The following is a 14,596-nucleotide window of genomic DNA, read 5'->3' on the forward strand; positions in this document are numbered from 1 at the left end:
CGGATTAAATCAAATAATCAAACCAAATCAAATCTAATTTTTATTTGGATTGGTTTTTTGGTTTTTCGGATTGGTTTTGGATTAATAAATTACTTTGTTTGGTTTTGGATTTTAAAAAATAAAAACCAAAAAACCGAAAAAAAACCCGAATTATATATATATATAAGTTGGAGTTAACCACTTTTGTCCCTTTTTGGTTATTGCCTTTCATCATGATTACATTTATATTTTATATTTGAACATCTATAATAGGTATAATTATAAGTATTGTGTTTTAAGTTTTACTTATGATTTATATTATAAAGTATATTTAAGAGAATCAATATTATTACTTTGGTTATGTTATTAATTATTGACATAACTGAATATCCAAACCGAAAAAAGCCGAACCGAATAAAGGAAAATCAAACCAAACCAAATTTATTTTGAATCGGATTGGGTTACACTTTTACAAACCAAAAACCGAAAAATCTAAACCGAATAGTGAAAAACCAAACAAAAAAATCGAATGCACACCCCTAATCTAGATTGTTAGATTTATTATTAGAGGGTAGCATGTGGGGTAAAATATACTCTCATCCAACAATACTTATTCACTATTGATTATGCACACCTTTTAAGAAACTATAAATAGAATGATAAGAAACTATAAATAGAAACTATATCACCTTGAATATAATAAAGGGAAATGGGCAAAAAAAATGCCCTTAAACTATGTGAAAGGAACAAAAATGTCATCCATTTATAATTTGGCTAAAAAATGTCCTTACCGTCAATACTTTGGTTAAAAATGCTCTTAAAATATGCGAAAAGAACAAAAATCCCCCCCCCCCCCCCCCCCCCCCCATTTGTAGTTTGGTCCAAAAATGTCATTGTCGTCAATAGTTTGGTCCAAAAATATCATTGCCGTCAATACTTTGGTCCAAAAATATCCTTATTGTTATTTAATAGGTCAAAAATGCTCATTTTCCAAATAAATTTATCACTATTATTTTCTATTTAACACATTCTTTTTCTAATAATTTTTTTTAAAAAAATTAGTAAATGTTTATCTTACTTCAATTCAGAAAAAGATAAAAAATGAAATATTTCTTGTTTTATTATCATTATTTTTTATCGTTATATAAATATAAATTAATGATGGATATACTATGATCTTATATATATGACATATATTATCTATCGAAAGGGTACATGAAGTTATTCTATTGTAATTGATAAAATGAGATTAAGAAGAAAAAAAATATTTCCTTCATTTTTACTTGTTAAAGTAATTTTAGAAGAAAGAAAACAAGAATAGTGTTCTTTAATAATATATTAATTAGTAAGAAGATGTGTTTAAAATAAAAAAATAATATACTTATTTGGAAAATAACATTTTTGACCCATTTTGTAACTATAGGAGTATTTTTGAACCAAAGTATTGTCCGCAATGACATTTTTGAGCCAAATTATAAACGAGGTCATTTTTGTTCCTTTCACATAGTTTAAGGATATTTTAACCTTTTTTTCTATAATAAATACAATAACTTGAAAAATATAATAGAAAGATGACTATAAGAATGAATTAGAAATTAAACATAAAATTATCTATTAATTTTCTAAAATAAATAATATTATTGGACATTTCAAAATAATATAGTGAACAACACAAGTATGGTTGAATGAGGAGGGTGTAAAACTTTATCTTTCTTTCCGCATTAAATATTTGATCGCCGATTCCAACTTCCTTCTTTCCCCTGTTTCTTCCCTCCGTTCACAACAAACTAGCTACTTTTTCTTTACAATTTCACACAGAAAAAAAGAGAGAAGAAAATATAGATACTACTATATTGGAGAAGCTTAGACTTGTGGGTTGACAACCTTTCTTTTCTACACGCCAGGGAAGACTTTTCTCTCTCTCTCTCTCTGGAAGAAGAAGAAGAAGAAGAAAATGAGGTCGGGTGTTGATACTTACTATAATGCTATTACACAAATACTTGGCGCTAACGTAACCTTCTTCTTCTAACTAATTTCTTTCCCAGGTTCGTATATCTTTTCTTCCTCGACCAAATGAGTTTTCTCCATGAAAAATTGTTTTGATAGTTTATTATGCTCTTTCAATGGTTGAATTTTCATCTTCTTTTTTTCGGGTTTCTGTATTTATCATTCTTTTGACTTTGGAGTTTAAATCTTATGATCCCCAATCCTTCTGGATCTATTCTATACATATGCTTTAATGAAACATTAGCTACTTTTTGGTTCCGTCAATCAGCAATTCTTCCAATTGAATTATTTCAGAGCACCAACAAGGCTTGTATCGGGTACGGAGTCGCCTTTTTTAGTTACGGAGGATTAACGTAGAATGGAAAAGGAAACATACAATATATATTTTTTTTGGAAATAGAGTTATTTCATAGTAGTATTTGACCTGCTATGTTGTTCATATTCAAATGGTTTCTTCTTTTTTGCAGTTTCTGGTAGCTAACATGAGTAATCAAGCTACAACTAAAGTTCGGTTTGTTAGATGTCCCAAATGCCAATTGGTTCTTCCCGAGTTAGCAGACATTCCTGTCTACAAGTGTGGAGGATGTGGCACAATTCTCCAAGGTCATTTTTCTTTCCTTGTATATTTTACAATTTTCTTTAGTCCAACGCACTAAGCTGTCGTCTTGTCATGGTTCATGACATTGTGTTGGCTTGAACTCTTACATTGCGCCAACGCTCCCATCCTATGTTAATACATGTAGTGTTGGAGGAAAAAGAAAAAGATCTAGTCACCCCAACAAAAAGATCTAGGCTTGTTAGATAACCTCTTTCTTACAGCTTTAGTAACACTTCTATGCTAAAGAACTAGTTTTGTTGGATAAAAATAAAGGAATGCGAACAATTATTGGTGGTATCAACTATCTGGAGTCCGGAGATCCTTTGCATTTGAGAGTAGTTCAATAGGTAACCTAGTATGCCAGTAGAATTAGATCTTTAATTCTTATATGTGATTAATTCTCGAAAAAAGAGGGGTGTGGGGAGTTTTTTACATAAGTGAATTATGGTTTAAGTTGAAATGACTTCCTCACAAATTTTATCTTGGATGCAGCTAAGAATAGGAAAAGAGCTCCTACAAAGAACAACGTACTTGATCAGAATGAAATAAGCAGCGCAAGTGAAGAAGCTTGTCCTCCTTTGAAAGGAGATTCTTCACGGAACGAATGGAAGAAGTCAGATCAAGGGGGCGCTGGAGACTGTAACAAGGAGCTACCTCGACAGTTAAACTCCACCGATGAGCTTCCAAGCTCTTCTGGGGTTAGCTGCCTTGAGAAAGAAGATCCTTTATCCAAATCTGCAGTACATAAAGGAGATGAACACAATTGTTCTTTGGATGTAAAGACAGAACAATATGAAAATGGATCTCGGGATCACCACCAGTTAGCAGGAGGTGAAGATTTCTCCAATAGACTTGCTAGCTCAGATCAACTTGCTTGTCCTGAACTGGGAAGTCCAATTGTTGAAGCCAAAGAAGATGCCGAAGGTTCAGCCATTGAAGAAAGAGAGAAACTGGAGCTGGATAAAGACACTGGATGTTCATTCCATGAAACTGAACAAGATATAGAAGGTTTACCCCTTGAAGTGACAGAGCAACTGGAACTGGATGAAGACAACTTCCTTGTGGATAGCTGCACTGTGAATGATCAAAATAGAAGTGGAGTTAATCATAAGAGTAACTCCCTTGATGAGAATTCTACTTACTCTGGATGTGTCGTTCACAGAGATAAAGTGTCTCCTGGAAGTAGGGCACATGAAGATGGAATTGAAAGCAAATCTCTTGTGGAACAAATCATTGGAAGGGGCCAAAATGATTTCCAAGGTCACAATGCAGAATCTTCTGAAAATGTAAGGTATGCCAAGGAAACCTCTTTATCTGCTGAGGTAGCCTGTGACTTTGAGAAGCAGTCATCTGTATGCTCTGACATGTTCCAAAGTATTTTGAATGAAAGCATCACATCAGACACTTTGATGGCTACTGATTATGAGCAATTTGAGCAATTTCATAAAGAGATTCCCTCAGGTTTTGACCGTATAAGCTCTATGGATACATTAGAAAATCAACCGCTAAATATTTATCGATCTGAGCCTCCTGTCAATCGCAGAAATATGATCAGATCTCCTACACACAGAAGTTACTATGGCTATGATGGCAGTGCATCTTCATGTGACGGGGATGATCATTTACCTGATCAGTACAATCACCAACCTGTAAGAAAGTTTAAGGAAGCATACCCTGTCAGCCCTGGTGAGTTTCTTTTGGATGGTAGAAGCCGAGTAAACCACGCAATGAGCGGTGAGTCAAAGATGGTTCAGCGAGCAATGAACTTTTCCACAGCATTACCAGGAAGGAGTCATCAAGCTACAGAAGGCAGCAACTGGAGTCAGAAGCCTCAGCCTAGAAAACGTGGTCAGGCCTCTGGAGGTAGAATGACATCGGACAAGGATGAGCATGCCACAACATTTCCGTTTATTTCAACAGGTTCTCATGCAGGACAAAAGCATGGAAACCCTTCAAATTATCGGAAGAATATGACCCACCATTCTAGTCTCCTTCCACCCAGAATGCCGTCAGATTCAGAACCAGACAAAATACAATTGTTGAGAATGGTGTATGAACTTGAAGATCAATTGCGCCAGACACGTATTACTACAAGGATGGCCAATGGTGCCAATGGGCGATTTTCTGCAGAGCCAATAAGGGATGAAGAGTATAAACCCTCATACTATGATCAGTTTTTGGAAGATGGTGAAGTAAGTGGTGATTTGAACTATTCTAGATATCCTTCAAGATGCAGTCATGGAGAAGGCTGGCCGCAACAACGTAAAAGCTCAAGAATACCTTTTTCTGCAGAGGTTTCACATTACAGGCACCAAGCTGATTGCCTGTGTTCACATCGCTCCCCTAAGGTCCAGCATTTCTCTGCGCAGCTGCATCCTTCAGTTTGCTATAACAAAGGCTGTGGGGTTGGCTATTCCAGCTGTAACTGTTGCAATCACCTCCAGTCTGATTCTTCAAGCCCTCAGCATTACTCAAGCTCTGAGTATTCTCGATGGGACCATGATACAAAATCTGATGATAGGAGGCACAAAGATCATGAGATGAAGAAATTGTATCTGCGAGAAAAATACTCAAAAATGCGGCATCTCCGACCAGTAGCTGGTGGAGCACCAATAATTTCTTGTTACTACTGCAACGAACTTCTACAGCTGCCTGCAGACTTTCTTCTTTTCAAAAGGAGATGCCATCAGCTTAGATGCAATGCTTGTAGAAAGGTGCTGAAGTTTTCTCTCCAAAACCAGATACATGTAGTCCCATTCCATGCAGAGGCTTTAGCTCCTCCACCAAGTGAGGTTGATGACAACACTGGTGTCACTGATCATCAAAATCTGGCATATGAATATCATCTTAATTCTTGTCCCCGTACTGAACGAATATCATGTTCTGATGATTTGGGACCATCTTTCTGCAGAAGCATCTCTACTGAAGGGGAATCTTCACTACCTCCAATTCAACCTCGTGGAAGGACCTCTTTCAATGGAGAGATCTCCTCTAGTAGTTCTTATGCTCCCACAAAAGACAGAAAAATGAAATCCGTCATGAGGGAACCTCGTGTGGGGACCGTTGGATCACCAGAGCCTTCAGCTAAGATGTCTAAGTGGGGAAAAGTATCATCTTCAGAAATTGAGGAAGTACGACCAAACGGAGGCTCTCCTCTTCATCGGCTTATGGGTTATGAATCGCCAAGCGAAGTGATACATTGGTGACTGGCTCAACTTTCAGGAAATGAAACAACGATCAAAAAGAAAGAGGCAAGTCATTAGGCAACAAAGAGCAATAGATTGATCATTTTTGATAGATACTTGACATAAAGGGATCGATATTCTTGGTGTTAAAGATGTTGAAACACAAACAATATTTCGTTCAGGTGCTCATCCATTTGTATATCCTGAGTATCATTTTTTTCTCTATAGTTCTTCACTTCACACTATGTACAGGTGAAATCAAAGTGGCAGCTTGTAGGTTGTATAGAAAAATTGAGGTGTTCATGGTAAAAGTGTCTGGATTTCTAGTTATTTGTGTGATGATAATTATATGTATATTTAGAATAAAGGACATATTCAGTTTTTCTTCTTATCTTCTAAAGTTCATTGTTTAATTCCCTTATCAATATTGTCGTTTATCATACTGTTTGTGGTTGCCACTGTTCTTGTCTCCATTATTCTTTATATGCTTCACTTGAGCCAAGGGTGTGTCGGAAACAACCTCTCTACCTTCACAAGGTTGGGGAAAGCTACATATAGAACAACGATTACTTGAGGACATTCTTATCGCAGTTTAACCATTAATATTTGGAATGAGTTTGGATAATATTGGGTATGGGTTGAACTATTGTTACATGTCATCAATTAGTCAGCCATCAGACATATTCTAGTTAATGGTCGTATAGTAGAGATATTATTAGGGTGGAGAACGAACAAAAATTCAAAGTTCTCTACACATCAACCAACAACATACATCAGAAAATATGATACAATTTCTTTTCAAAGTTTGCTATTATATACAGTATATTAGAAAATCTTTTCTTTTGATAGGTTACAACTTACAGACTACAGTATATTAGAAAATCCCAGGAAGGCAACAATCTCTTGGTGTGACTTACAATCATCATTGGTATATGTTCCTTTGTCTTTGATTAGAGACAACGTTGATCCTCTGATCTCGATACATGTTCATGTTTGGAGCTAACAATCTGGTGTAGCGGTCAAAATAGAGAAGTTGCTTCATCAAAAGCGCAAACTCACGAGGAAATTTCAATCCATAAGATTCACTAACTCTAACCTGCCAAACATTGAAGAACATGGATCAGAAAATAGAGGTTACAGGGACAAGGAGAAAAATAACAGCATTTTATTTCATTTCTTTCCTCTGTAAGTATCTTATTCCACAAAAGTGCATGAATATGTACAAGCAAAAACTCGGTGTCCATTTATGAATGGAAGGAACTAAGGAATACAAATGAGGTGTCAGTATCATAAACATTCTGCATCTTACACCAAAGTGAAAAAGATATAAACATCTGCACTTAAGCCTATGTACTAGTTCAGCATTTTTTTGTATGATAAAAAGATTTTTAGAAGACAAAATGCAACACTTTTTGCTGCATTTATTTGACATTTCGCACTGGAGATCTAATAAACTGTTCATTTCACATATAATTAGCCTAATATCAGGACATCTCGAGTACCAGAAAAAGAAGTAAAACAGAAGAGTATGTGATACTTCTAGACAAATGGCCTTGTTTTTATTAATCATGCAAACTTAGGACCAAATAGGAAAGTGATGTCTGACTTTGGTTACGTCATAAGTTTGAAGCACAAAGCCATAGCTGTGGAAAAGAATATGTATAGATTAATACTAGAGCTAAAATTGCATTACCACGTCCAGAAATAGTGCATTCATCTGTCTCTCATCAAATGCTACATTGGCAGCAACAGTAGTAGCATTTGTACTTGTGTCCCTGGCAGCTGCAACAATGATTTCTGTATCTAAATCCTGTGTAGAAATAACGATATGGGTCAGAAAATTATTAGTTGAAGCTCAGCTAGTCCAATGAAATCAAAATTTTGTAGCGTGAAATTTGTGGTTCTCCAGGCAGGAGAGCTGCCCAGAATGAAGACATCAATGACTTACCATCCAAAACTAATAACTACTATTTCCCAGAAGGGCTTCCTCTCTCTTATCTTTTTACTTGACTAGGATTCCAACAAAGGAAATTCTATAATAAGACATCCATCATATTCAAAACTTCAGTCTCTGAATTAACAGTTGACTAGGTTCAGGACAAGGATGAAATGATAGAATTCAAAACCACCTCCATTTGATTCATTTCAGATTGCTTTCTCGCTTATGTCCTTCTATTTGTCAGTTAATGATGGAGAAATATAATAACTTTTTCCAGTCTTGCAGCCTTCAAAAATATGGCTCTTTGGTTGATGAACCATATGTAGCCAATAAACATTGACTAGCCAATTCCAACCCAAGGACAAGTATACACAGGAACTTTAAGGGAAGAAAAGGTAACAGCAGCATATAAAACTTTCATCAGAACTTATGCTGGATCTTATATTTTACCTGAATTGACAAAAATATTTTCTCCAAGTCCCTTGCAAAAGCCTTCGAGTCCACATCCTTTCCAGTAGCACCCATGTCAATTAGAGCAGATGCCATCGACTCATAATCTTCAATTGCTATAGATTGCAGAAATACTTCCATAGCAGCCCATGTCTTTGGAGATATACGACCAACAATTCCTGCATAGAAAATCCTTAACCTTTTCTAGTATTTCCGTTTGATTGAAAAGATGTTAACAGGGAAGTTTTAACTCAATTGGCATGCCCATTTTCGATATGTAACTTAAATTAGCATGCCCATACCCCAACTATAGGAAAAAATTAATGTAGAGTCTGCACAGATCAATATATGTGGTTAAATAAATAAAACTAGCTGCTAATAACATTCTCATCGGGAAACTAGAGCTAAATAATCTATTGAAGTTTGATCAGGAATGAGACAGAACACAGTTTTCTGAATCCTTACTTAAGAAAAGGAATCCATGATGACTAGTCAGCAGTTTCTCAACCAGCAAATGGGTCAGAAATTGCTTTGCCATCCAAGTTGGTAAACTATTTGCTAGCAAAAGTTGGTGATCCTAAGACTGCATTTCATTTATAAATATAAGCTTCTACAAAAAATCAGGTAGATAACTAATACTCCCTCCGTCTCAATTTATGCAGCATACTTTCCTTTTTAATTTGTTCCAAATAGAATGTCATACTTCCTTATTTAGAAACAATTTAACTTTTAACTTCTCATTTGTTCTTAAGATGATTCATAACAACACAAATCTCTATGGCTTGTGTTAGACCGCAAGTTTCTAAGGTCTTTCATTGTTAACCTCCATGCCCAGGCCCCAGTCAAACCCCGCCACATAAATTGGGATAGAGGGAGTATTCAGTTAGAACTTTGTACAAAACTGAGTATCTTGCTACATGACAATTTTAACCAATTATTCCTTTTACTGAGCAGAATATCCACTAGGACATAAGTTTCGTATCTTGTGCATTTTCCTTGTAGCCTTTTTCTGAAAACTATTCTCATGCACTTTCTTTCTCTTAAATGATTGTCATGCTGGCCCTGGGCTCAGACAAAAAAGAAAGAATTATATATATTCTGAAGAAACACATAAAAAATATGAAGCAGATGACACCAATTATCGACAGCCCACACAAACTTTTGGCCTACTTTGTAGCCAAAAAAAAAAAACAAAAGAAGGATGGAAGAGAAAAGATGTGTAGGTACCGAAGTCAAGGAACCCAATACGCCCATCACGTAGTTGCCACAAATTGCCAGCATGTACATCGGCATGGAAAGATTCACAGGCAAGCAGGCTTCCAAACCTGCATATGGGCCAAAGATAACAAACTCTACTGGTCAGAGTAAACTGAACATAAAAGCCAAACAGACTAAAACAAGATCAGAAATGTTACCAAACATTTAGGGCAGTAATAAGACTGGTCTCAGGACTGGAAACCAGTGACTTAATAGAGTCTAAGTCTGTCAAAGGTACTCCATATAGCCTCTCCATAGTCAGAACACGCTTAGTACTGTATTGACGGTAGACTTTTGGAGCAGTGGCCTGCCTAGTTAGTCCCATGGCTGCTAAATAACTCCTAAATGACTCAACATTTGTAGCCTCCTTGTTGAAGTCAACTTCTTCTAGCATTGATTCTCGTATGTCTTTGACAATAGCAACCTGTATAAAAATTGCAAATAAGGAAACAAATTTGGGACAGGGTGGTGAGGAAGTTTGAGACATAGACAAAAGCAAAACTATTGTTTATATGGAAACATGCTCCAGTCCCAACAAGTTCACAAGAACTAGTCACCAAAATTGAAATAGAGCAGCAATAAATAAAAATAAAAAATACAAAAAAAGTATAATTTGGACAATAGTATGAATAAAAGAGATGCAACAGGGCCACACCTTCTACATATAGGCAAAATCTATATAACATTACAATCTGGCAACGTATAATCCAACCAATGAGCAAGAAAGGATTTACATTAGACAGGTTAAGGTTTAAATTGCAGTTATGGTGTTAGAGATGCCCATTACTTTAGTTTAAGAAGCTGTTTCAGAAAGTAGTATGTGTTCCAAGAACCACTCCTCTTTCCTTTTGTTGATGAAGAGGCAGGGGATGCTTTTTCTTAAGAGTTTGAGGATAAATTTTAATAATTCATCGAAAGATAACAAGAGTAGAAATTCTAGAGGAAAATAACAATCATATCAGCAGTCACAGTAAAATGTTTAAAACTATATGCATTATACCAGAGATGCACGGCTTAGATCGGGACTCAAAAACTCCAGGATACGTGCTGCAATGTAAATAAAGTTCAAATCTGCAACCAAAATATCTTCTATTCCAGGTTTCAAAACCTTTATCACTACATCCTCTCCTGTGCCTCTTATTCTTGCACCATGCACCTGAAAATTTAACATAGTTGAGCCATTTAAGAGAGCAGATGATAAAACATTTTGAAGAATGGAATCATCAATTGTCATGAAACACAAGACAACGGAAAAAAATCATGAACCTGAGCAATCGATGCAGAGGCAACTGGTGTGGGATCAATATATTCAAACACGGTATCAATTGGTCTGCCTAGTTCCTCACGCAAGATTGTTTGGATCTGTTCATAAGGAACTGCAGGAGCCCTGTCAAAACAGTACTGGAATTCTTGAACATACTCCGGTGGAAACAACGTGGGTGCGGATGCAATAAACTGCAAATGGTATGGCAATAAAGTCATGTGTCATTGGCATGTAAATGAAAGATCATGACAGCCAGTAAGATGATCTTGATTCATCCTTACCTGACCTAATTTGATATAAGTTGCACCCATGCGTTCAAACAATTTCCTCAAATATAGGGGAGATAATAGCCCAAGCTGCAGCTGAGTCGGTAGTCCAGTGGACGAGTTTGCCGTCTAAAAAGTACATTAAATAAAATTAAAGAAAATTACACCTGTTAAGAGTCTAAATCTATGAAAGAACTTGGTGAAGAAGATTATTCGAAAAGATAAGTCAAGAGAACAAGCAAAACAGATTCTTTCCCTTTTTGTTGTGGAGTAGGGTGCTTTAGTCATAATATTGCTCAAGTACAAGTTGAATTGTGGATTCTAAATTTGCATGGTTTTGAAAGCTCAAGGAGTTCAACTAAAGAAGCTGTGCTATAGTAATGATTACCACCCAAGCTGGTATATGGTTTTACCACACTTACAAAAAGTTCATTTTATACATTTAAGTAATTTAGTTCAGAACAACATGAACCTTAATGGGACTTGGGAAACAATATACATTCAACTGTGAATTACCCCTTTAAATATGTTGATAAAACAGAACCACACCATGAAATTTTCTTAGTAGTTACTTATAAAATTTGTTTTTTATTGAGAATAAGTTGATAGTTAGCAGTTAGAAGTTGTTACCTTAGATACATCTTGCAGCCACTCACTGCCTACTCCAACTACAGCTTGGACACCCTGAGCTAACCTTAAGGCTCCACGAGGACCTGTGCTTAGAGATGTTTGGACAATATCCTCCACAAGTTTGGGCAAGTTCTCTAGACGATCTACCAGATAGAAAAAAATAGCTCGAGTTAAACTCAACAATGACAAACTACGAAGTATTTCAGAATACTTAAAATGCAAAGCATTTTCCAAAAGCTTCCTATCATCATAACCTATATGTCAAATTGATTCTGTGCCCCTAATGAGGTGGATTAAAATATCTGTGCCAAATCAAAACTCAGAACAATCCAAACCATAAGGCATCCGGACTGTCAAATGCAAATTAATAGAATAAAGTTGCCAAGTTCAATATATTGTACTTCCTTTCAGGGAAATTCTTCCTATGATAATTGACAACATAATCCCACTGAAGAAACTCAAGAACCCATAATTTCTCCCCATAATCTCTTTTATAAAAGAATTTGCCCCTTAATTATAAAGATTTCCATTGCCCGGTGCACTAAGCTCTGGTTATGTGTGAGGTCGAAAGGGTGTATCCTACACAGCAAGAGGCTATTTCCACAGCTGAAGTCACATGCCCATAACATAAAGAGGGATTTTTTGCCAGACGTTGTAATTCTGGTAATGCTTGACTAATGAGTGATTATAATTACTACTGTTTTCTTCTTCCTAGTTCCTAATAGGGGAAAAGGGAATTAACAGCTTATGAATGAAATAAAGAGGGCAGAAAATGAAGCACCTTGAAGACGAGAAGTAAATAGATCCTGTGCCTGAGAATAACGAGCAAAAACTTGCAAAACATTGGGACGATTGCGATAAGCAATGTTTCTTGGTCTAACAATCGGCAACTGCAAAATAAATGAAATTAAATTCAAAGATTCAAAATACCCAGATGGTAAAAAAGGTAGTAGAAGGAGACCTGAGAGTGAGGGAGTAGTGGTAAGCGGCCATGAGAGACGCCCCTCAACACTGTAACAACTGCCATTTTTCTCAAATGAAGAAAAGAAGAAAAATACTGTATTTTCTTTAGTTTTGGTCGATCATGTAAAATTCTCGGACGGAAACAGTGAAAGATAGGAGGCCACGTAGCATATGCTCATTACTCATTAGCATGATTATCAAAATACACTAAAACCTCTCTAAATTAATATAGGTGAGATCATGAAATTTTATAGATATATTAAAATATTAATTTAAAGACCATTTCGACACCAAAAAGATTGTTCAAGGATGAATTATCAAAGAATTTGAAAGAACCACATATGAAAATGTCATTCATGAACTTGAAATCATGATTAATGATCTTGGTTACCGCAATAAAATGGACGTTAATAATTTATTGGATGGGTGAAAATGATACATGTTCGGAGGTCCAGAACTTAGAAAAATTTGTGGATATCATTAGAAAAACAATGTTGATGATAAAGTTGAAGATGATACAATACATTTGAAATCAGTTACGCATAAGGAAATACATGCATCTAGAACTCTTCACAATTTTATGGTGCAATTAGAAAAGACAACATCGAAACATTTGGATACAAAATTAAAAGTTAGAGATGAGTTTTAACTAGATTTAAATTTAACAAAAAACAGAACATAATAGAATTATATTTCACTAAATTTTCTTAAATATATTTTTACTTTTAAAAATTTATTAATTTATAATATTAACGGAACCATACATTTATATATGGGTCTTTTAAAAATATATTATCTTATTATCTTATCAAAATGAGTGATTTTTTCCATTGACCCAAGTCGGGATCGGAGAAAATTATTATCTTAGAAATATTATTAATTAATCGAGTATTAATTTAGTGAGGTTTTACTGTAGTACTACTCCCTCCGTTCCATTTTATATGTCATCCCTTTCTATAAATAGTTGGTCCATAATATTTGTCATTTCATAAAATCAATGCATAAATTACCATATTGTTCCTTTTTTACTCATATGAGTTATTAGCCTTGAAAATATATCTTTAACCAACTTAGAAAAACTAAGTAAATGATTAATGTTCATTGGTTAAATTAATTAATCAAAATAAATTAATTCATATTCATTGATTGAAAACTTGAATTCCAAAAAAATTAAATAAGGGTAGAAGGGTAAAGGTTCATCATTTCTTAATGCAAGTGCAAAGTAAAAAAGTGACATATAAAATGGGACGGAGGGAGTATTATTTTAGAGTTATATTGATTTGCTATCTATCTATTTGTTTGAGGCTTAACCCATCGATGGCCTCCTAAAGTTGGCACAATGTTTCACTTAGACACCTTAACTAGACAATATTCATTTTAAACACCTGATGTACAGTTCCACTATATCATTTTGACATTTTTTAATACCAGCAAAAATATATAAGGTGTGTGTTACACTCGCAAATGACGTGTAAAGTGACGAATTAAGGGTGTGTTTGGTATGAAGGAAAACATTTTTCGAAAAATATTTTTCAATTTTCTCATGTTTGGTTGGACTAAATGTTTTGGAAAATGTTTTCCAAATCTACTCATTTTCCTCAAATTTAAGGAAAATGACTTCCCTTCTAAACTTAAGGAAAACATTTTTCAAAATTCTCTTCCAACTTCAAATTACAATTATTTTTTTGTTGAAAAATCAATTTATTCCTCAAACCCCCCCCAACCAACCCCCCCCCCCCCAAAAAAAATAAAAAATTTAAAGATTGTTTTTAAATTCAAATATTTTACCCCATCCTCACCCCTACCCCATCCCCTCCCAAAAAAATATTAAAAATTATTTTTAAAAGATATTTCTAATTTCAATTTTTTATTTTTTTACCCCCCACCACTATCCTCGCCCCCCCCTCCATCAACCCCATAGGAGCCCCCAACCCCCTTCAAAAAGAAAAAAATTTAAGTATGTTTTAAAAAATATTTTCAACTTCAAATTTTTATTTTTTCATCCCGATCCTCGATCACCCACCCCCCTCTCCGGTCACCCCCCACCCCCAAAAAAAA

The 14,596-nt window shown here is 35.2% G+C and overlaps 2 protein-coding genes across 3 annotated transcripts; one reads left to right on the top strand and one right to left on the bottom strand.

The window, feature by feature from the left end:
- The first annotated feature begins 1,825 nt into the window (after positions 1-1,825).
- Positions 1,826-6,160, top strand: LOC125860733 (uncharacterized). Its single transcript, XM_049540751.1, has 3 exons — positions 1,826-2,024; positions 2,454-2,589; positions 3,077-6,160. Exons 2-3 carry the CDS (start codon positions 2,469-2,471, stop codon positions 5,788-5,790), a joined length of 2,835 nt encoding a protein of 944 aa, XP_049396708.1. The 5' UTR covers positions 1,826-2,024; positions 2,454-2,468; the 3' UTR covers positions 5,791-6,160.
- Positions 6,161-6,519: 359 nt separating this feature from the next.
- LOC125860738 (uncharacterized aarF domain-containing protein kinase At5g05200, chloroplastic) lies at positions 6,520-12,675 on the bottom strand. Of its 2 annotated transcripts, XM_049540758.1 has the most exons (11): positions 12,537-12,675; positions 12,357-12,465; positions 11,576-11,718; positions 10,961-11,074; positions 10,682-10,870; positions 10,416-10,571; positions 9,574-9,839; positions 9,386-9,483; positions 8,159-8,337; positions 7,463-7,579; positions 6,520-6,865 (listed from the first exon to the last, which is right to left on the bottom strand). In XM_049540758.1, the coding sequence occupies exons 1-11, from the start codon at positions 12,600-12,602 to the stop codon at positions 6,692-6,694; spliced, it is 1,611 nt and encodes a 536-aa protein (XP_049396715.1). In that variant the 5' UTR covers positions 12,603-12,675; the 3' UTR covers positions 6,520-6,691. The 2 variants fall into 2 exon arrangements, with proteins under 2 accessions (XP_049396715.1, XP_049396716.1); XM_049540759.1 differs by lacking the exon at positions 11,576-11,718.
- Between the last annotated feature and the right edge of the window lie 1,921 nt (positions 12,676-14,596).

Source organism: Solanum stenotomum, chromosome 3 (assembly GCF_019186545.1).
Source record: "Solanum stenotomum isolate F172 chromosome 3, ASM1918654v1, whole genome shotgun sequence".
Lineage (NCBI taxonomy): Eukaryota > Viridiplantae > Streptophyta > Magnoliopsida > Solanales > Solanaceae > Solanum > Solanum stenotomum.